Genomic DNA, 24,156 nt, shown 5'->3' on the forward strand with positions numbered 1-24,156 from the left:
ATGAATCTGCAATACATAGTGGTTTTTTTTGTTTTTGTTTTTTGTTTTTGAGACAGAGTTTCACTCTTGTTACCCAGGGTGGAGTGCAATGGCACGATCTCGGCTCACTGCAACCTCCGCCTGGGTTCAAGCGATTCTCCTGTCTCAGTTTCCCAAGTAGCTGGGACTATAGGCACACGACACCATGCCCAGCTAATTTTTCTATTTTTAGTAGAGACGGGGTTTCACCTTGTTGAACAGGATGGTTTCGATCTATTGACCTCGTGATCCACCCGCCTCAGCCTCCCAAAGTGCTGGGATTATAGGCTTGAGCCACCGCTCCCGGCCCATAGTGTTTAAACAGAATGAATCACAAGTGTGATTTACACTAAGTGCAAAAACTAATTAATACCAAACCAAAGTGCTGCTCCCGCTCTCACTTTTAATAAAATGTCTCCTGCTACCCCCTCCAACACAGCTTTCATAAACACCTTTATTCTCTAATTCCAGGATGTCAAGGCCCCATCCTAATCATCTTCTTTTGTACTTTTCATCATATGAATGACATAGTTTCATTTGTTTTCCAAATTACTAGCAGAGGCTAAGAATTGACAAATTTACTGGATTATAGAACTGGAGGAAACAACAAAGATTGCTTTCTATGTCTCTGATCATTGGTTCTCAACTTCCTTTCCTATTTGGCTCCCCCATCCCTTCAGAGCTCTGGTCCAGAAATAGGGGCAGCCAAGAGCTCAACTCTAGCATTGTAACTAGGAAAAGGACACCATAAAGTGTCACAGCCAAGACAAAACTTGAGATGTGACAACCAAATATAATGTGGTACCCTGGGCTGGATCCTGGAAAAGAAAAAAGAAGTTAGGTAAAAAGTAAGGAAATGTGAATGAAGAACGGATTTATTTAATAGCAATGTATCAACACCGTGCCCAACAGGCTGTCCTCCATGTGCTCAATGAGTAATGTTTCTGATATTTACAATAAGGTTCTTTTAAAGTCAATGCATAGTAATTCAAAGGCCTATGGCTTCAACCCTCATTTATTGTTATGCATTTTATCCATTTTCTGGCCCACAGGGATATTTATTTTGTTCATGAAAGAGAACATATCTTTTTAATTGAAAAGGTTAGCTACTATGGCTTCAAATATTTAAAGCCTGAAATCACAGTACTGACTGGAAATTCTTCATCTTATTTATTTCTAGCTGGTCAAGCATTTGTCTACATTTATATCCATCTGTCTGGAATCTTTCACTTGTCCTGATGCCTCTTAGTTTAGGTTCTTATTATTCCTCCTCATTATTATTTTGGTAATTTGCTTTTTAATTAACATGTATTGTGTGCTTACTATGTGCCAGGATCATTTAAACAATTTGCATATATATTATCTCATACTATAAACCTGAGTAATATCAGGTAATATCCTTAATTTCTGAAAAATCCCAAGTCCAGAGAGATTAAGTTACTTGTCCAATGTCACAGAGCTGCCCAGAATAGCAGAAGTAGGATCCAAATCCAGTTGTATGTAATTCCAGAGGCAAGGCTCTTAAATAACACAACATGCTATGGTTTCAGCTTTTATACTATATGACTAAAACATTATTCTCGTTGTAGGCACATAAATTCTCAACCATTCTTCATGTGATACTAGAAAGATCTCTCTATATAGCAATCTTATCAAGACACTGCCTTAGAGAAAGCCCTTCACAAGTTCCCAAGATGCCAAGAGTAAGCCCCAAACTCCACAGTGTAGCACACAAGACCTCCCTCCTCTCTCTCAAGCCTTGTTTCTGACTATTGGTAGTCATTCAATCATTTTTAAAAATGAATACGTAAGCATTCTTACAACTGTCCACTGAATTGAGGTTTATATAGGCTTATCTAGGGATGGAGGTGAAAAGAGATGAAAAATAAATATGGCAGTATGGAGAGAGAGAACTATTATTGATATTCCCCTTTTCCTTAAGTGCACCTTTTCGGCTATCCCCATTCCATCCCATTCACTATACATTTATGTAAAAGAATGTTTTTCATGTCACAAAAGGTTCTGCAACTTGAGAGAATTACTTAAAGCAGGAAATAAAAGCTTTGTAGCCCCAAACAGCACTCCAGATACCTTTTTCCTTTACTTACTGTAAACATTACTGTGCTGATTTTGCCACATCTTGGCTCACTTGAAACAGTACTTGAAAAAGACTTCAGAACTGAATCTATCTGACTGGAAAAGAAATTCTACTGAATTGACCTTTAAGACGCTCAATAAATCAGAGTCACAAGGTTCACCTCTCTGTGGGCACCTATGATATTTTATCTACAATATGTTATCAAACATAATTTTTGCCCCCTTTTGCTCAGAGAACTATGAGAGGAAATCACTACCCTTTCTATCGATACATATAAAAATTTAAGCAACATAATAACCTCCAAGGATCTCTGAGTACAAATCCTAGCAAATAGAAAATATTGAAATGCAGCGGGGAGGCAAATACTGTTAAAAGTCTGACAGATTTCTATACTGGGATGGGCTGCCTCTATATGCCTCATGCATAGTGTTTCTCATACTAAGAGGGTTTATAAATATAATAATTCATTTATTTTATTTATTAATTTATATTACATTAGTTAAAAGAGTTCATTTATATCCAATGCATATTAGTTTTTTCTATAAGGCCTATTTGTTTTATTCTATAAGACAAAAGATTCTAATTTATGAAAGAGGCTTACCAAATGAATGACCAAACAGAATAGAAAAAAGAGAATACTAAGATTTGTTGGTCATGGGCTGGGCACAGTGACTCACGCCTGTAATCCCAACACATTAGGAGGCCAAGGCAGGTGGATCACCTGAGGTCGGGAGTTCGAGATCAGCCTTACCAACATGGAGAAACCCTGTCTTTACTAAAATTACAAAATTAGCTAGGTGTGGTGGCGCATGCCTGTAATCCCAGCTACTCAGAGGCTGAGGCAGGAGAACTACTTGAACTGGTGAGGCAGAGCCTGTGGTGAGCTAAGATCATGCCATTGCACTCCAGCCTGGGCAACAAGAGTAAAACTTGGTCTCAAGAAAAAAAAAAAAATGTTGGTCAAAATCAAGAAAACATTATAGACTTTCTCCCTCAAAGACACCAATCTAAATTAACTGAAGACTTGTTCATATAATATTTTGGAGGAATTTCACTTTATTATTTTTCAAACACACATGGTAACATAAAATTAGCTGAAAAATAGATAACCATACTTTAAAACTAGCATATTGATTTCTTTCAGTGCACATTTTTCCCTACTAAAAAGCAGTTTTCTAAGCTAAATTGCTGAACCTAATATCACCTAATATCTTCTGTGTTCTGAAATCATGTTTCAGTGATAAACCCACTTAGATTTTTTCATATTTTACTAACACAAAGACTTTTTATCTGAGTTTGCTCAGATGATCACAGAGTTTGACTTAGCGAGTCTTAAAGCTGTTTACTAATAGTTTGATTCTATATAGATGTATACATAATTAATAGAGAATGTATCATGAATGGTCACTGCAACATTTATAATCTTTGGTTGGATTCAAAGTTTTTAAGTATAGTAAAAGTAGTTTCAAAACATTGTTAGAAATACCAATGGAAGGTTTTCCCCCAATTGTGTCTGGTTTTTAACTATTTTTCCATTCTTATAAGTAATATATTTCAGTCATAACTGTGAACATGCTCAACATTTCATTGAGAAGCATAAATCCTGTAGTATTTTTACATGTAAAGAAACATCTTGACTCAGTACGGTAATGCACACCTGTAATCCCAGCTACTCCAGAGGCCAAGGCGGAAGGCTCACTTGCACCCAGGAATCCAAGGCTATACTGAGCTATGATCATACCACAGCTCTCCAGCCTGGATGACACTGTGACTCTATCTCTTAAAAGAAGAAGAAAAAAAGAATGAAGAAAATATATATTCTTAGGCATAAAGTAGGAAGAAAAGCAAATTTAAAAAAATCAGGAGATACCAATAGTTTCCTTTCTGAATGTGAGCAAGATCCTAGAAGCTCTTTAAATTCATACTCTTAAAAAAAATGAAAACATTGGGAAATGTGGACATATTACTTCACTGTTCAAATTACCATTAATTCTATCTATAAATGTTTAAAATAGAGTAGGTCTTTCTTAATAATCTGCCAGTTTCTTCCTCTCATCATTCTTCAGTGAAATGGGATGTTCATAGCAGTGTTAGCAGGTTTAAAGGGCAAATTTTGTTTGTTAACAGTGGTGAAAGCCTTATTTTATTAGAAATTTAGGAAATTTCAAACAGGATCATGCTTATTTCTCAATCATGAACAATGTCCATTTTAATTATTCCATAAATTAAACCAGGATAGGTTTAATTGAGCAGCTTAGAAATCACTAAGTTGACAGATATAATTTGTTTATTAATAAGTTATAAGATTATGATGCTGCAACTCAAACATTATACCAAAAGCATTCGCTCAAGGAAACCTCAGTGTTATTGACATTTCTTAATCTGTTTATCATGGCCATGATTAAGCTGTGTTTCCTGATTCTGGGTTCATTACTTCTGACATAAAACAATCACAGAATCAGGGCAAAGAAAAAAAATGAAGCAAATCTATAAAATAAGGTGCTACTGTTATAAATGTAGAGTTGGCAAGCTTATTTAACAAATTATAGACATTACTAATCTATAGAGATATCAAGCAAATATATTTTCCTCCTGTGTATACCTCCTGCTGCTTGGTAAAGTTTACTTAAAATTACATAAATGATTGGGGAAAAAAGTAATTTCCCTTGAAAGAAATAAAGCTTTCATATTAATTTTAAGTTGAAAGTAGTTTCAGCCTGTAGGATTTCCTTAATCTCATGCTTTAAAGTAGACATTAAATGAAAAAATGTTATAAAACAAAATCCCAATCAAATATCCCCCCAACAAACATGCACACAGAGATGCTGACTCTCATAAACATATATTGAATCCCATGGTCTGATTAATCCACAAATGAACCAAAAAATGAAACTTGAATTCTTGTTATCTTCAAATTCCACTCTCTCAATAAAAATTGCATATTGGGTACTTATACAAACTTCGAACGACTCTTCAAAATCTGTGAAATGCCCAGGTTCACTTAGGGACTTTTAGCTTCCATGTATAACAAGAAACCTCAGCAATGAAATAATTTTCCCTAAACATTTTTGTGATCCAGAAAATGTAAAAAGTCATCAAACTGTCAAAATAAATTTCAATTCAAAACAAAGTCATAGTTCTCAAGAATGTAATTTAATTGGAAATCTGAGAGCAGTCATCTATTTTAGCTTCTGTACTTCTAGACCGTGACCTGCATGCCAAGATAGTTCTGTCGATTAAATCACAGAGACTTCCTGCTTTTCCATGAAGAATCTTCTAGCTTGGAGAGAAGGTTCTAGTTCAGTGGTGACCTAGTTTCACACTGCAGAATGTGCCACTTCTAGCAAAATTAGTCTTTTCCTTTTATTTTTTAACTTCCTGTTACAGTACTTTTACTTTAGAGTTACCTTTTTTATTAAATGAGAGGCATGCAAGTTATTTGATGATATTTTAAAGTGTCTGGTGTACTGCAATTAAAAACCAGTTAAATATGTGTCTTGCTTTTCTCTCTAGAGTTTCCGAACTAGCTATTACTGTTTTAATTTTGCCTACTACTGAGAAGAATTCCCAGGGAGTGCCTAATTTTGTAGGCTCTCTTTTCAATATGTAAGCAGCCTGGGGTTAGTAAGATACAAATTTGTGTTTAACTGTGGATCATTAAGTTTGGAATGTTGAAGGTATTCTATCCTGCAAGCAGGGCAAAAGATAAGATCATTGCAGTAGATTTTTAGAATTTGCAATTTCACAGACCATCGCAATTTCAAGAGAATATTTTAGGGACCATTTCCCAAATTAGTAGTTTGACAAGAAAAAGAATTTTAAAAGAACAGACTTAAACATTCCAAACTGATACCACATACTAAGTAGTCATTTCAGAAAAGACTATTCATTTTAACACAGAAGGAAGGTAGGAAGGAAAAAAAGAAGGGAAAAAGAGGAAAGAGAGTAGAAGAAAGAGCAGAAGGGAGAAAGAGGAAAGAGGGAGGATACAAGGGAGGATGAAAGAAAGAAAAAGAGAATGGAAAGGATAGTCACTTCAACTAAGTATAGTTTTATGAAAAAAACCACTGTTCTTGTATCATGGGATCTGTTTCACCTTCAATGGTACAGACTAGCCCTTGGAGAACCACTCAATGAGATCTCCATCAATGATCTAATTTCATTTTTGTCTTTGAAAAAAAGAATTTGACCTGAAAATAAATGTAGAAGATGAACTGTTTACCATTGGCTGGTTTACTCAGGTTCTTCCCTTGGCTTTGCCACTATTTACAGTATGACCATGAATTAGTCATTCAACTTTCAGAGACTTAATTCCATAGAATAGTATATGGTGGCCATGAGAGACATTCCACTCACTCTATAAAAAATGTTTTAAGTATTTTTAAATTCAATATGTTAGTCACCTAAAAGACTTACCATCTGTATATTAAAATGCTTGAAATGTATTTGTACTAATCAGATATAGAGAAGTTGTAGCCAAGTATAAGGGAAGTTTGGACTGAATCCTGGGAAATGGATAGTTAATCAGAAGGCTAAAAGAGGTGGAGGTATCACTATTCTAGGCTGAAGGAAAAGCACATGATACATCATACAGAATTACAACTTTGGGAATCCACAAAGAGTTTTTAGCCTGGCTGGAGTGTAGGGCTGGGTTCTGTAATAAAGCTGATGAAAGGTAAGCACAGTATGAAAGGTCTATAGAGTAACCTTATTTTGTGGAGAGTGGGGAACCACTGCCGGGTTTTAAACAGGGGATGAGTTGATCAGATCCACAAAGGTCAAGACAAGAGGCTTGTTTCATGTGTGCTCCTTGAGAGCAGGTACCATGGTGCTTTATTCATACTCTGTCTTTAGTTCACAACAACAAGAAGCTCACTAATATTTACTGCGAACTTGCAAGTTCTAGACACTATTATAAGTACTTTAAATAATTACCTCACTTATACCTCACCACAGCCCTTTCAGTAAGCAACAGTTTTATTTCCCTTTATAAGGAGGGATACTGAGGGTTGAGATTCTAACTACTTTGTTTATGGTCTCATAACTAGCAAGAAGAATATAAAGGTCCAATATTTATTTCAAAAATATAAACTTTAAATTTAGATTTTCAAGGCCAAGTTCTTCACCATTGATTCACCTGCCTTCTTGAGCAAAAGAAGGAGCTTAATAAACACCCACGGAATAACTACACAGCTTTCATGACCTTGATTAAAATAATTTAGGATCTTTGGAGCTAATTTTCTCTTTCCCTCTGGCAAGTTGACATCTAAACCACTCTCTGAAGAGACAATAGCTATACATTTTGATATACCAAACTTCCCTGTATATACTAAAACTTGTTAAATTTTCCCTGATACTTAATTTCAATATTCTATATTATAGCTTAGTCCACATTCCTTATTCATTCTTGGTAGAAATGAACATCTGGATACCTCCTCTTGAAAACAATGTGGGGAAGCATGAGGGTCATTAGATTTCCCCTCAATCATTTTCTCATTCATGCTGCAAATATCAATTCTATTAGTCTTTTCACAAGCTAATCTGATTCCTAGGAAGGCGGAAAACAACTCTGAAAAATCTATTATTAATACACCTAATGTCCTGTAATCAAATCCAGCCAATTGATTTCCCAGTGAGAGCTGACACAATCCATCATCTAGAATGTTTATAAAAACCGTGTAAGATTTAAACATATTTTACATGAATAACCTATCACCTCTCTCACTTAACCTATTTTATTCTTCTTTAAAAACTTACCCTTACTTGACAGTGTGTTAAATATCTGATTGTGTATTTATTGCCTGTCTTTCCTATTAGAAAATAAGCCCCTGAGGGCTGGCCTTAGTTTAATATTTTATTCACAGGACTTTGAACATAGCCTTGAACATAGTAGGCATTCAATAAATATTTATTTAATTCACTTATCAGAATATAAATGACTATAAATTGGCATGTAAAGTACATTGGATGATTAATCATAGATGTTGTCTTACAAAAACGTGTTACAGTGAGATTAGTTTGGATAGGATAAAAAGGAGAGGTTGACCATGAAGACAAACAAGATTAAAAGGGACGAATAGACTGTCAGTTCCCATGACAAGGTGAGAACCTGAGAGGGAGAGATTTCAACTGAAAGAAAGTTCCAGAGATATTATTCAAACACCTGTTAGCCAAGGAGCCCCCATATTGGACCTATTCAGAAGCCCTGCTTAGAGGAACCTGGAAAGGCTAACCTGAAAGCTTTACTGGCTTTTCTACAAAGTTGTAGAGAGCATTTACGTGGCATACGTCATAAAAGAGGACTTTTAAAAAATAAACATAAAAGTTGTAATTATCTTGCTCACTCTTCTCTACAGCAGGTACTCCAATCTTTCTCTTATGCCCTATAAACAGAAGAATCTTCTAGCCATATACTTATGGTGAGGGGTAAACACCATGTTAAGAGCCTTCACTCTGGAATTACATTGAACTGGTTCTGGATCCTATCTCAGCTATTTTGGGTAACTGTGACCTTAGACAAATCTAACCTCTCTGGGCTTCTGATTTTCATGAAATGGAGGCTATTACCCTGTACACTGAGCTTTGTATAGTGAGATCATGTGTATAAATTGCTTAAAGATACTGGCACACAGTAAATATTAAGCTCTTCCTCCAACTGAATTCTGAGTAGATTCCCTCCTCTCCTCCTCCACTGCAAAGGACAAGATTTATAACCCTTTCTGTCCTCTCTGCCCTCTACAGTTATTTAGCACTTAACTGTGTGCCTCACACTGCACTAAGTGCTGGGATTAATGAGACTGCAGGCATCATTCCTTCCTCATAAGAATTGAGAGCCAGTATGGAAACAGACATCCCAACACAAGAAAACAGGAGGCACAGAGAAGTGCAGATGCCAGGGGAGCTCAGAAGTGAAAAGAGGAGGTGATGAGGGTGTCTTGCTCTATAGAGCCCATAAAGGGCCTCTGAGCATCTATACAATCTGAGGCGATTTCTCCATCTTGTGGATTCCAGGGCACTTTCAGTCTCCCCTGGCCCCTGCTGCCCCCTCTTTCATTACACATCACCCCTCCCCTACCTCCATGGCATTTAGGGCACTCTGTGTTGTATTATATTTTGCCTACTGGTGGGCTCATTTCAACCAGGCACTCTCTTCCCCAACACATAGGATGGCTGCCTTGAAAGCAGGTCTCTCTGTTTCGTTTTTCTATCTATTCTGAGCAGCACCTTCTATGAGGCCTTCATACAGCAAGGACTGATCAGGGACTAATCAGCATTCGGTGTTTCACTGAATGATTCTGCTAGTGGGGACATTCACTCAAGAGTTGTCCTATTACCTAACTGTCCAGTGAAAGTCCTCTGTATAGAAAGACATTAGAAGCTTTTACTAAGAGTTGCAGAAGCTGGACGGAGATATATGAACTCCAGCTGCAGTTCCCTGAAGTGAGGAATCAATATGTACAGGTATACCTTAGGGAGCAATGTACATGCTTGGATCCTAGGTGCATAGTTTCTTTACAACCTCCATGCTTAATTTAAAATATTTTTCAGAAGTCCTTGTACATTGTTCTTTGAATTAAGGGTAGTGAAATAAACTGATTATCACAAATGTCTGAGTCTGCTATTTGGCTTCATTAGCTATCATTAAGTAGGGGCTGTGGTTTTGAAGGATACGTGTTTCTTGTTCACACTGTCGAACTCAGAGGGTTTTATCTAACACAAACAACAATTAGAGTAGTAAAAATTCCACTCCATTTTCTTCTATTTACCCATTAGTGCTAGTCCACTAAGTTAATGTTTTTGTTTTATTCTAGCTCTAATTAACAATTATATTTTTAAAAGAATAATAGAAGTTTAAGTATCTGAAGGACTTCAAATATCAAGTCTAGTGATTTTTCAACCTGCAGGTCAAAACCCATTCATGGACTATGAAATAAATTTAGTGAGGTGAGACTGTATTTTAAAAATGAAATAGAATAGATTATAAATAATCCAAATAGCAATGGAAATGCTTTTAAGAAATTTCATTTGAGCTATAGTGATATTTGCATGTGTATATATCAGGTGGTGCTGTAAAATGTGTTCTGTTTAGCAGAACTCTGAAATGGTCACCAAGATCTCCCACCCCTCTGGTGTACATACCTGTATAACTCCAGGGTCTGGAATTTACAATGGACTTTATTCCTGTGGTTAGGTTGTGTGAGTCTTAAGACAGAAACATTATCTAGGTAATCCTGACTCAATAGTAGAGAATGTTTCTGGTTGGTTGAGCAGAGGACCCAAATAATATAGATTTGGTGTAGAGTTATTTGCTTGAAGGTGGAGGGGGTCACATGACAAGAAAAGCAAGGGGCCCCTAGGAGCTGAGAGTGGTCCCTGGCTGACAGCCAGCAAGGAAATGGGTAGCTCAGCCCTACAACTGCAAGGGACTGAATTCTCCCAACAATAAGAATGAGCTTAGAAGCAAATTTTCCCCTGGTTGAAACTCCAGATGAAAACACAACCCAGCTAGCAACTTGATTTTAGCCTTGAGACACTTTGAGCAGAGAACCCAGTCATACCATGCGGACTGACCCACAGAGCAGTGAAATAGGTGTTACTTTTTATTTATTTTATTTATTTTTATTTTTTTGAGACGGAGTTTCGCTCTTGTTACCCAGGCTGGAGTGCAATGGCGCGACCTCGGCTCACCGCAACCTCCGCCTCCTGGGTTCAGGCAATTCTCCTGCCTCAGCCTCCTGAGTAGCTGGGATTACAGGCACGCACCACTGTGCCCAGCTAATTTTTTTGTATTTTTAGTAGAGACTGGGTTTCACCATGTTGACCAGGATGGTCTCGATCTCTCGACCTCATGATCCATCGGCTTCGGTCTTCCAGAGTGCTGGGATTACAGGCGTGAGCCACTGCGCCCGGCCTAGGTGTTATTTTAAATTGCTAATGTTGTAGTAGTTTGTTTCACAACAAAAGAAAACTTATACAGTGTTTTCTATGGTCAGTTGTGATAATAAAATGAGAGTAAGATGAAAAACAACTCCGAAAGACAGGATTTGGTTTATCTCTTTCATTGTACACATGTAAGAATTCAGGTCAAATGATTTTAAATAACTCGTGCCAGATTACACAGTTAGTGAGGGAAGCAGAGCAGAAAACGCTCTTTCCCGAACCACAGCTGGACATGGTGATTACTTTACTTTTATCTGAAGATTTATATATTTCATATCAGTAGTGACTAGCTTTCCCCTACTTATTCTAAACCAATGGAATTTTATAATACAGCCATCTCTCCATATCTGTAGGCCCTGCATCTATGGACTCAACTGACCATTGATGGAAAATATTCCAGAGTAAAAACAATAAACAGTAACAATGCAACAGTATAAAACAATACTGACTAAAAATACAGTATAATAACTATTTCTATAACTTTTACATTGTATTAGATATTATAAGTAACCTAGAGATGATTTCAATTATACAGGAGGATATGCATAGGTTATATGCATATACTATGCCATTTTATATCAGGAACTTGGGCATTGCAGGTTTTTGGTATCTGTGAGGGTTCTGGAACCAATCCCTTCCACTCCCTGAACAGTAAAGAATAACTGTACTTCTAAGAAAAAAATTCTAGAAAAGCTACTCCAGCCACTAAAAGACACTTCAATGGCTGTAACATTTTTTCTAGTTATTTTCTATTTGAAAATTCTTTAAGCTTTAAAATTATTGCTTGAATGTATATAGTAAATATAGTATAAAACTTCATTGCTAAATTTAAATGTATTTTTCTTGGCCACAAGAGGGCTCCTCGAGTTTTCCAGGAGTGTAAACCCTAAACAGATATTGAAAGATATCTTTCAATGAATGAGCACTGGCTGGTAGATGGGTTCGTTGGCAAGACTGCCTTCAGTGAGATTTTCTGGGACTTGTGGTAAAAATATCACTCCACTATATTATCCATAAAAACTCCTCCAGCTTATTTTTGCATAGAGGAGATGGCAACCTTGGGGAGTCAGAGAAGGCTGATTCTGCTGGGTCACAAGAGAAGGTGGATTTCATTTGTAGAGCCTACTATCTACAGCTCATGACCCCATCTTTAAATGATCTATGGCTCTATCCTCATCTATAAAAATAGAGTGTAACATCTACCTGTCCAAGTTGTTGTGAGGGTGAATTGAGGATAGAACCCAGTAGCTTAAATTGCCTCTGGCATATGAAATTATCAATAAATGAAAATTTTTATTGTTGTTTATTACCAACACTTTTACTAAGAGACACTGAAGTAGATTTGTTTTGTAAAGGGAACTTTCAATACAGGTGATTACATGGTTGCTAATATGTCAGTCTTGAAGATAATGTTTCCAGGTCCAAATTACTAGAAGAGTTACACAGATACAGTACATTAAACAGTTCAGATGTCTCTTTTAACACAATAGACATGCCACTCACGTTGATTATGAATCAAATTGTTACCAATTCATTAGTGAAGAATTCATGAGTGGTGGCATTATTTACAATAACTCACCGTTCATCTTTTCGCAATCCACCCCTTTTGAAACTTCTATTTTCTAGGCTTAGCCTATCATTCGTGGTGGCCAAGCTGGTCAGTATCTCTCTCTTTTTTTCTAATTTTTAAGAAGCATTGAGTTTGTAGGATCAGCTTTATTTGTTGAAGGAAAAATACTATGTCTTTTTAGCCAGTTAATAAGTGAGAAAAGTAATAAAAGGTGGCAGACATGTTACAGAGGAGGAGAATATTGGTAATTGGAGAGAGTCATACAGACTTTGTGAGCTTTTCTAGTCAATTGATTTAACGAATTGAGCTATCAGAGTTTTAAAACTGGAAATATGTGCCTGTCTACACTGTCTTTTACTAATTCTCATTACCTGACTATGGACAGTCTCATTGACACCACGCTTACTGCCTCTTAGAAAATAAGACTTGAACAGTTAAATCGGGTAAAGGAAGCCTGAGAATGAATATATAAGAAGAAGACATAAAATGGGGGAAAGAGAAAGCATGGTTTTAGCAGCCAAATTCTGAAATAAGGCTAGGCCTACATGGACGCATTTCTTCCGCTTAAAGGAAGGGATTTCACCCAAAGGTATTGGAAAATGACTTGACAAAGTCACACAGGAAACTGGTGTAGGAATTAGAACTAGAAATCTGGTCTCCTGATGATCGTTTCTAGGAATGTCTACTAAAGTATCAGAGAAAAAGATTTCAATCATCTTAAAACAAACATTCTCATACTAGGGTGGTAAGGATGGTTAATTTTAAAGAAAACAGGCCCTCCTTGATGTAACACTCATTAACCCATTAAGCCACAGTCTCTACTATTACAGCTCTTGGATGTGACCAAATCTCTCCAAATTGAAGTAGTATGCAAGGCCAAAACAGCCCTCCCCTTTTTAGGTGGATTCATCTCCCCTACTCGTCATTCTCTCCCATATACGAGATGTTTAGTAACTATTGTCTCAAATAGACTTAAGACACTAAAAACTGCTATTGTTCATTACAAAGCAAGGCCAAAAACATGCTGGGCTAATATGGTACACACATGTTGATAATTTGATTTGTTTGGACCGATGGCCTACAACTCTCTGATTAAATGTTAAACTACAAAATGATGGGATATTATTATATCTGGGGAAATAATATTATGCCTGCAAAACCCAAGCCATATCCTATTACTCTTTCCTATGAAGGGCCTGGATGCCACTGAATTTTTTCAAGGCAAAGCACAAGGAAATCTGTCCTCTCTCAGAACGTAATAACTTAACTTTCCTAGTGGCTTTGTTGGTTACAGGCTGACATCAACCACAGTCTTAACAACCTGACAGAACAGGGTCAGAGACCTGGGAGCCTGAACGGAAAATGAAAAGAATAAAAACGAAAGACAAGAAAGGCAGTGGTTCAACAACGGCTAAAATGAAAATAGTAGCACATAAGGTTAAAAATGGAAAAACCCAAGGTATATATATACGTATATTTACCCCCCCCCCCTTAGGTTACGATACAGAAAGCCTTCAAGCCTGCTTTTATTTAACTTTGCTGAAACTTTTCAGTAGTTTTCCATCTTTATGTTCAGACCACATAAGAAAATGTCCAAATAAACCATCAGAAAGATTCACATGTTTTATAACAAGGAGCCATTTAACAAAACAGACCCAGAGACTCAATGCCATTTGGTTAGATTTCATCTAATCACTTGCATAAAACATCTGGTACTCACCAATGGTGTAGAACCTCTTCAGTTCGCTCCTTCTAGAAGGATGTTTCTGAGTATTTGCTGCATTGTTCTGCTCTTCTTCAATGATGGGGGCCTTGGGTGCAGGGGGCTTACTGGCTTGTGGAGATTGCTTTCCCGCACCAGCCAAAGGGTTGAACCCTGGAGCATTAATATCCACCGACTGGGACTTTTTCTTCAACCTACAAATAAAGAAGACCACATGCTGTGAATCCTGATTCTAGAGACACATTTGTTCCACGTTTATCATAATTTTTTTCAACAATTGAGTTATATTTAGCCTTGAGATAGAACCATGTCTATTCAGAAATGATAGACATTCCCTACAGTATTTTAATAATAATTCTACAAATATTTTTGAAACTAGTAGGAAAAATACCTTCTGCCTAGTCATTTTGAAAGATTTCAATAAAATGTAAGGTGATAGAGAGCTTTTATTTTTCTAATAATGGACTAAAATGCAGTGTCAAAGATAATGCATTTGACTATAGTATTTAGTTCCGAAAGGAATTTTTTAATACTACAGTGAAACACTGGTTAAAAATAAATGTTAATTCCAAAAGAATAATAAAATCATTATTTTTAAACCAGAGGCTGCCAGTGTTTTTCTGCTTAATCTATAACAGCATCTTATCTGTAAAAATTATAGAACTCATGTTATTTTACTATTCATTCTTAATAACAAAACATGTGCTGCTCACTTCTACATTTTAGAGAGCTAACAGAAGGCCTAACATGGAAAGCAAAAAGCTATCCATTAAATATTTCCCTGCTCATGCATATTTCCTTCAGCGTAGAAATCATTGTAAATGATGTTGAGTTAACTTCAAACATTTCAAGCTATACAACTAATGTAATAAACCCTAAGGCCAATTTACTATTGGCCCTTGGTACTTCTGGAGGTCATGTTTCAACTCTTTATTCCCTATAAACAAGATGGTGGCAATTTTCTTTATTATTTCTGATAACCACACCTGAACACTTGGAATTTCCTGAAAGCTTCATACTTCTTCACACCTTCAAACTTTATCTGGGCTTTTTTGGTACATTGGCTTCCCTTTTCTGCCTTACTGGCAGACCCTGTTCATGCCTATCAGACATAGCTTCAAAGTGACCTCTGGGAAGCTTCCCATGACATGGACCTTGGTAGCCTCATACCATTCAGCATAGAAGGTTATTCATAATTTACCCACAATTAGCTTCTATTGAACTGAATTTTCCAGAGGAAAAGCTTTATAAAGAGAATACAATCTATCAGTAGTAAGGGAGTCATTAAAGCAATGTTTACTAAATTATAGTCATTTAATTATGACCTATATGATTTCTAACTTATCCATATATTACCTATATTATCTTATCCATGAAAATAGATTCACGTAACTCAAATTGGCAACAAATGTATTTTAAAGTGTTCAACAGCACTAGCCATGAGGAACACACATTAAAACTACACTGTACTCACACCACACCCACCACAGTGGCTAAAATGTAAAAGGCATGATACAAAGTGCAATGATGGATGAGAGGTGATTGGAATTCTGCTGCCCTGCTGGTGGTAGTGCACACTGCTAAAGCTACTTTGGAAAAATGTCTGGAAATACCTACTAAAGTTTAAGGCATGCAGTTTTATGTGTTCACCAAAAGATACAAACAAGAATGTTCATGTCAGCACAACTTGTAATACACAAAAATTGAAAAAAACTGAAATGTCTACCAACAATAGAATAGAATTGTATATAGCAATGAAAATGCATGAACTACAACTATTAGAAGCAACATGAATGATTTTCATAAAAATGGTTTTGAGCAAAAAATCCAGATGTAAAAGAGTACATACCGTATGATTCTATATATTTAAAGTCCAAACACAAAGAGTGCTATCTATGATATTGAAGTGGTAGGTTAAACATTGGGGAGTTATTACATTGAAGACAACATGAAGGGATTTCTTGGATTCTGGTAACGTTTTGTTTCCTGATCTGGGCACTGGGTACCAGGATGTATTTACTTAGTGAACATTTAACCATCTATGATTTTTGGATTTTTCTGGGTATATATTATACTTCAATATAACATTTTCATGAGAAATTGCCTTTTTTACTTCATGGTAATTGCCTTTTATCTGAAGGGGATATGTTTCAAAACTTCCAGTGGATTCTTGAAACCACAGATAGTAACAAGCCCTATACAGTATATACTATGTTTTTTCAATACATGCATACCTATGATAAAGTTTAATTTATAAATTAGGCACAGTAAGAGATTAACAACAACAGAACTATAATGATACACTGTAATAAAAGTTGTATTAATGAGGTCACTCTTTTTCTCTCTCTTAAAATATATTATAGTGTATTGCAGGTAACTGAAACTGTAGAAAACAAAACTGTGGATAAGGGAAGACTACGGTATTCATTTACAATGAAGGTTATATATAGCAGCAGTGGCTACTTGCCACAAAAAGATGACATTTAAAATAAATAGAGTGAAGCTCTTGTCATTCCAGCCTCCTAAAAACTGACAGAGTGAAATCTAACGAAATCTAACTAATTTATAAATTTAACTAATCTAACTAATTTATAAATTAGTTAGACACCTTTTCCCACTGGGAATGGCTGTTTTCCCGGTCCAGTGCCCTACTTATCATGAGCTGAAATGAATTGTTCATTCATTCCTGGAATGGCTATTTTCCACCCCATACTGTTCTGGACACCAGGGATACACAGTAAACAATACAGGTAAAACACTTGCTGTCGTGGAGACCCTTATGGAGTGAGACAGGTGATAAGTAAACAAGCCAATATATAACATATCAGGTGGCAAAAAGTGCAGTGGTGCGGTGGATTCAATTCAAGCACAGTAAAGGACATAGGTAATGAAGGTATGCATTTGTGCTGCCATATATGGGACAGCCAGGTGGGGCTCGTGGACCATTGGACGTTTGAGAAGAGATTGAAGGAAGGAGCCATGATTATAACTGAGAAAGCAGCATTTCAGGAAAAAGAGATACGTAGATTATGTTAGCAGAGGAGCACACAGTGGCTGGAGCAGAGAAAGGGAGGGGGTAAGAAGCTGGATATGAAGTCGAACAAGGTGGTGCTGGGGGCAGGGGAGTGAGGCCAGATCATATAAAGCTTTAAGGTTGTTAAATGAGGCCAAGGGAGGATTTGAGCAAAGGAGTCATCACATGGTAAAAGAATCACTCTGAGCTGCTTTGTGGAAACTAGGTTGAAAGCCGTATCTCACAGTTAAGCAAGCTGGAGTCCTTCAGGGAGTAGTCACCCAAAATCACCTATGGCGCCATATACTTGAGGAAACATGGATTTATACTGTACAGCTTTATCTACTTTTTCCTAATGCCTTGTTCATCCCGGTAACACCACTCTTATCTTAGGTGTTTGTAGACTAGAGCTAAAACTACGGAAGTACTATATATACTTAAGAAGGCATTAAAATTAATTAAAAAAAACATGTTAAGAAATAAGTTGCATGTATACACAATGAAATACTACTGAACTTGAAAAAAAATCCTGTTATTTGCAACAACATGAATGAATCTGGAACATGTTAAAAGAAATAAGCCAGGCACAGAAAAACAAATACCATTATATGGAACCTAAAATAGTTTAACTCATAGAAGCAGAGTAGAATGACGTGTATACGGAGTTTAAATGGGTATAATGTTGATCAAAGGATATAAAATTTTATGAGGAGAAATAAGTTCAAGAGATCTACTATACAACGTGGTTGACTATAGTAAATACCAATGTATTATATTTTGAAAATGGCTGTGAGTAGGTTTTAAGTGTTGTTGCCACCAAAAATAAATATGTGAGATAATACATATGCTAATTAGATTGACCCATTGCACAGCATACACATATTTCAAAACACCATTTTGTACACTATAAATATATATAATTATAATTTTTAATTAATTAAAAAGAAAATAAATAAGCCATAGGCCACCAAGGCAACAAAGGTTATTTGGACTAGCATGACTTTCCAGAAGAGCACAGTACACACACCACGACTTCAACTGCACTAACAGTATTATGTTGAACCCAAGAAATCACTAATATTCAACCACTTTTGGCATACAAAATGTCAATATTCTACAATTGATCCTATAAATTTTATTTCAAAATTAAATTTGAGTTTCAATATAAAGCAAGTTATTTCAAGGGAAGGCAGTTCAGAGAAGTAGAGATTTAAAGCAAAGGTGTTAAATTTTACAAAAAGTCAGCTGCTCTTTAGTTCTTGGCAATAATTATTATCATTAACAATTATTTACATTTTATAAATATGTTTTACCTCCAGTTCACATAGCAGATTATTTTATCACCAGAAACTGTTTATATTTCACACTGGCTCATTTTAGAATTAATTAGTTACTAAACTAAAGTCTCATGTTGACTGATATGATGGCTTATATTTGATAAAGGGATAGATACTATAACTAACTGATCATGTTCTACTGGCACTACAAAACGTAAAAGAATCTCATTGCCCTTTTATATTCTCCTTGGAATGAGCAAAGGATGTGGCACTGAGATCCAGATGGCCAAAGACCAACAGAAAATGACATTGTGATTTCCCTTCTTCTTTCTCCTCCTCCTCACCAAAAAGTCTTCCTAACCAAGACTCAAAGGGCTTCACGTTTTTGTTGTTGTAAGTTTAGAACACTGCTAGCAGGTTTTCTGGCTTGCATAAGACAAGACTTCTATTTGCACATTCTTAGAAAGCAGAACTGTGTGGGTAATTCAATTACTGGCTAACAATTCTAAAAATGAGTATTGTGGTTGACAAGAAATTCTGCTAAATGCTACCTTCAATTTCCAAATTTCATGAAAGGGGAAGTCTTTTTAAATTTTTAACAATGGTCTTAGTTAAATGTGTCAAACAAATGTAAATATAGCATAATGGAATATGTAGGTGTGCATGAGATAAAGCACCCTATTTGAAAATATTTGAAACATTAAAGATGAAGACAAAAATAAGCTCTTAATAGGCACTGTTAGGTTCTTTGTTGAATGTGCTTTGCATTCCCAAAGGAAAATGAGTGTGGAAGCCTTAGATAGAGACTAGGAAATGAAGAAAAGAAGCCATCCCTCTTGTCATGGCTCCTATAAGCAGACTGTCTGATTTGTCTTGATTTTTGCATTTTCTTGTCCCTCTGTTTTTGAGGAGAAAAGAACTATCCTATTCTTCTGCACATGTATTCCAGTGCCTTCCTTCAGCATGGTAACAGTGTTGGATGCTTTTCTGAGACTCATTTTCCTCATCTATAAAATGGGTATAAAATATACCCAGAAAGGTTCTAAGAATCAAGTAAATACCATATGTGAAAGTGCCTAGCACAGCACCTACACAGGAAACTCTCAACAAATGCAAGTTCCAATCATTTTGTAAGAGTAGGTAAGATGCTATAATTGTGTTCTGCACCATTCCCAGGGATACTGAGGAAATGATATCCACTTCTCAGGTTCCTTTCCTCCTCTACCACTTTCAATAAACACCGAGTCTGCAGAGACTGCACTGCATGTTGAAGGAGGCTTGATTTATTGTGAAGTGTGGGTTTTGAGGGAGGAGTGAAGGATAACAAGGGAACTAGCTGAAGAGGAGTCCCCTATGTGGTATGCAATGTGAAATTTCTTTCATGCCAGTCCCCAAATCTTTCAGAAAATAACTAAACCCATCAGATGAATCACTTGAGTGTGTGTGAGGGTGTGTGTGTGTGTGTGTGTGTGTATATATATTTTTAAAATCCACGCAGGTTTGACCTAAGAGAGCAAACCCAGGAGCATAGATGAAGACCTAGAGAACCATGACAAAGTAAGGACAAGAAGTGACAATGCAATTTGTGAAGCGCTCTTGACTTTCCTACTCTGTAAAAGTAGGGTTCGATCCCATTTCAAACAGTTCTCCAAGGAGCAGGAAAGGCCCGGTAGGATGATGATGAAATCTAAAGTCACAGAAACTAGTGAAAAAAAGAACTGGCAAAAAATATCCAATACCCACTAATTTTAACAGAATGATTCTCACCAGTAATTAGCTAAATTTTACCTTTGCATAATTTATTTCTATTTTACTAGAAGCATAGGAAATCTTACACTCATTTTCTAGATCACTTCTTGAGTAGGATAAATAAACTTTCTGGTTTAAATGAATGAACGTACATCCCAATGCCCAGGGCTTGGGCCAACAGTGACTGAATGTGGCTGTTACAATGCTCACTGTGGAAGGTTTCTCCCAAACATCTCAGTCAATTCTCTATTTGGATAGCTTCCGCTGTGGAGAATCTTTCTTCAAGCTTCTTCACTTTTAACCCTTTTAACCATTATTTATCACTCGTCAAACTGTCTTTATGTTATCTTCCCTCTTCCTTTCACATTTGTGCGGTTTTCACTTTCTTACTATCTCCACCCTTCTGTCATCATCCCCTCACATCATAACCAAGCCACGCTTTTCTTCTTTCCTTGTCTATCATGCTCTGCATCTCTAATAGTTTTGTAATCTTGTCTAACTACTACGTGATACAACTCTACCTTGAGCCTAAACTACATCATGGTATGACTGAAATGTATAAGAAAAATATGTTTTTATTTAACTGAGTTCTTTACTGGAATCACCTCTCCCATCAAGTGGAATTAAATTGTGCCTGAATTATAACTAATTGGTTATGTTCCCGAGTTCTCAGTTGTCTGGAAACAAAATGGATCTTCTACTCTCCACTTACTATAAACCTAGGCTATTGGTGGTAATAGTAGCGCCAGCTGAGAAATCCACTATAGCATAGTGGGAATATTCCCTAGACCTGAGGAATTTAAAGCAGTATAAAATTAGTATATAAAACTCACAATTCCATATGTTCCACTGTGTACCTTGAGAATAACAGAATCGCATTTAAGACTATGGACCTGGGGATGGGATTATCTGGAATTGAATCCATAATGTGGCATTTACTAGCTGTGTGACCTTGGGCAATTTTCTTAACCTTTCCTTGCCTCCATTTTCTCATCTGTAAAATGAGAATATTAACAATATCTATTTGAAAAAGTACTTAGATTTTGCATAAGTATTGTATAAATGTTTGATTTAAAGAAACAAACATGATCATTGAGCATTTATAAGGTATCAGGTACAAGGCCGCATGTTATACATACAATATTTCATTTATTGATCACAACAAACTCATGAGGTAGGTAGCATAGGTCCTATTGGTAGAGGCTTAATGAAAGCAATGGAGCTAGAAGTTAGAAAAGCTGGAATATAAGCAAGGCATTTTGAACCAAAGGCCACACTCTGGAATTAGGAGGCAGAGATAAACTTCAGTTCTTACACTTGGGCAAGGACCTGGACTATCTAGGACTTATCTATAATCATGGTATTCATGCTATAGCTGCCTGCTCTACCTAAGAAAGCTGTTATAAACATAGAATCTGTTCATTTCTATTAAAGCAGTGTATAAAATTCCACAGAAACCTATACACTAGTAGTAGCTATATATATTCATACTTGGCCCTATTCATTTGTTGTATAGTCACACGTGTGTGTGTGTGTGTGTGTGTGTGGTGCATGAATGCATGTGAATGACTGTGCCCCAGAGGCCCAACACTTGTAAGTCCTTTCCAGTAATTTCCAGCAAGAAGACCATCTGTGGTTTGCACATCTTGTTACTGTTAGGGAAGTTGTCTCTTTGCTTCCTAAAAGAGCTAATGTAAGAATATTATTTAAAGCAGGAAAGCTGCTGAGAATGCAGGTTTTCCAAGTTGGATACTGCGGCTGCTGCAAAAGTCTTAAGTTACTAAAAAATAAGCTTTGGGGAGCAAATGCATAAAGAATTTTCACATCGCAAAATTAAGGGTTTTTGTTACCCCTCCTAGGCAGTCTGACTAAAAATTAGCAGCTAAAAACAAACCATAAAATCAGCAAAACCCAAGCATATTCAGAAGCTCAGCCATAGAAGAAATGACAGATTGGAAACTTATGCTTTAAAACAAGAAAACAATCCCTTGGGGCTATAGAATATTCTAATTCTAGCCCACTCAGTAATTGCAGTGGCCATATTAGACTTTGCACTCTTAAACAGGAGATTAAGACAGAAAGTCTCATTAATGTGGAATCAGGAATTACACAATTTACTTTTACAATTCCACACCAAAGCAAAATGCTTCAACAGAAGTATCCTTTGGGAATTCAAATTGGTGTTGGAATAGTTAATTGGTTACCACAACTAGATCGCTTGTTATAACAAGATATGTTTCTAACCATGTATTCATTCTAAGAAATTTATGCTTTCCTATCTTGGAAACTCAGAGAACAGAAAATTAAGGATTAAGCCACAGGTGCAATGACATGCAGAAATGGTTTGCTAGAAATTCTAGCAAAACCAAGAAATTCTCTCATTAAATGCAGTTGAATTTAATTCTGTGAAGGGCTAGGCAGTGTAAATAATAATAATTATATAGAAGCATACATGGATTCACTGCTATTTTACCTGATTTTATGCTATGAATACTAGAAATTAAATTCCAAAGCAATTCTGCCCCTTCATAGTTTAATAAACCCTAACATAAAACATTAGCATTTCTTATTGACCTTTAATGAAAAGGACATCTGAACCCTCTAAGTTTGCCAGCTGGTTTATTTATATTCAAATTCTTGCCTCAGCTCAGAGAAAGTGGTAATATGAGAGAAGCATTTTCTGTTAGAAGTCCACACTGCCAGATCAACTCAATTACTATATTCATGGAAATTCTGGTTTGTTCATAATTTCATTCCCAGGATTTAGTATAGAGCTTGCCATAGAGTAAGCATATAGGAAATAAATTGTTGAATGAATGAGTGGTTTCATTATGGGGAAAAAAACCACAAGTAAACAAGCAAGTCTACATATAAAAACCTATGAAAGTAAACTAAAGAAGGACTTTTAATATTTGGTAGCAGATATCATGATTAAATTAATGCATCTACATAACACAGCCTCCTCCCTATCCCATTATAAGAATATGTGTTGGGGCCAGGTGCATTGGCTCATGCCTGTAATCCAAGCACTTTGGGAGGCTGAGGTGGGCAGATCACTTGAGGTCAGGAGTTCGAGACCAGCCTGGCCAACATGGTGAAACCCCGTCTGTACTAAAAACATAAAAATTAGCCAGGCATGGTGGTGTGTGTCTGTAGTTCCAGCTACTTGGGAGGCTGAGGCAAAAGAATCACTTGAACCTGGATGCAGAAGCTGCAGTGAGTCAAGATTGCACCACTGCACTCCATCCTGGAGTTAAAAAAACCTGATTAAAAACAAAAAGGAATGCTTGTCGGCACTTAGATTAAAAAAAACCAGTACATTCTCCACCATTAATACTATGATAAATCCAAATAATACCTCAAGTTTTTATACACTAAGGCCAGGTTCATAATTTCTAAATAAATTCCCTGCGGTTTTGATAAACTGATAAAATTATGCAAAAACTTTCAATAGTGCCATGGTAGATAAAACAGGGTAAGGGCTCTCAAATCAAAGATCTGGATTCAAGTCTTTAATTTTAATTTTATTGATTAGAAATATTTAGCATGCATTCTTGGAGCAGTCTTTAATAATTTTGCATATCATCTTTCTACTGTAAAGTTTCAAACACTGAGTTAATAGTAGAAAAATGTGTTATGTATTCCAAGGTATTTTATTCTTTTTGTAGCAATTGCAAATGGCAGTTCGCTCTTGATTTGGCTTTCTTTAAGTCTGTTATTGGTGTAGACGAATACAACTCACAAGGAACGTAAGGGACCTCTTCAAGG

General features: G+C 36.3%; 1 protein-coding gene across 22 annotated transcripts in view; it reads right to left on the minus strand.

The window, feature by feature from the left end:
• Positions 1-24,156, minus strand: part of OXR1 (oxidation resistance 1) — a 484,621-nt gene that overhangs the window by 225,396 nt on the left and 235,069 nt on the right. For 20 of the 22 annotated variants that reach the window (XR_013528162.1, XM_054246334.2, XM_078353359.1 and 17 more), the window contains one exon: positions 14,347-14,543. Coding sequence is in view for 6 of the 22 variants with exons in the window: in XM_078353359.1 (XP_078209485.1) it covers positions 14,347-14,543 (197 nt within the window). In the remaining 16 variants the exon portion in view is untranslated. Of the gene's footprint in view, positions 1-3,773; positions 3,896-14,346; positions 14,544-24,156 lie in introns of all 22 variants that reach the window. The other 2 variants (XM_078353366.1, XM_078353360.1) reach the window with 1 other exon arrangement.

This window comes from Callithrix jacchus, chromosome 16 (genome assembly GCF_049354715.1).
Source record: "Callithrix jacchus isolate 240 chromosome 16, calJac240_pri, whole genome shotgun sequence".
NCBI classification, from domain to species: Eukaryota; Metazoa; Chordata; class Mammalia; order Primates; family Cebidae; genus Callithrix; species Callithrix jacchus.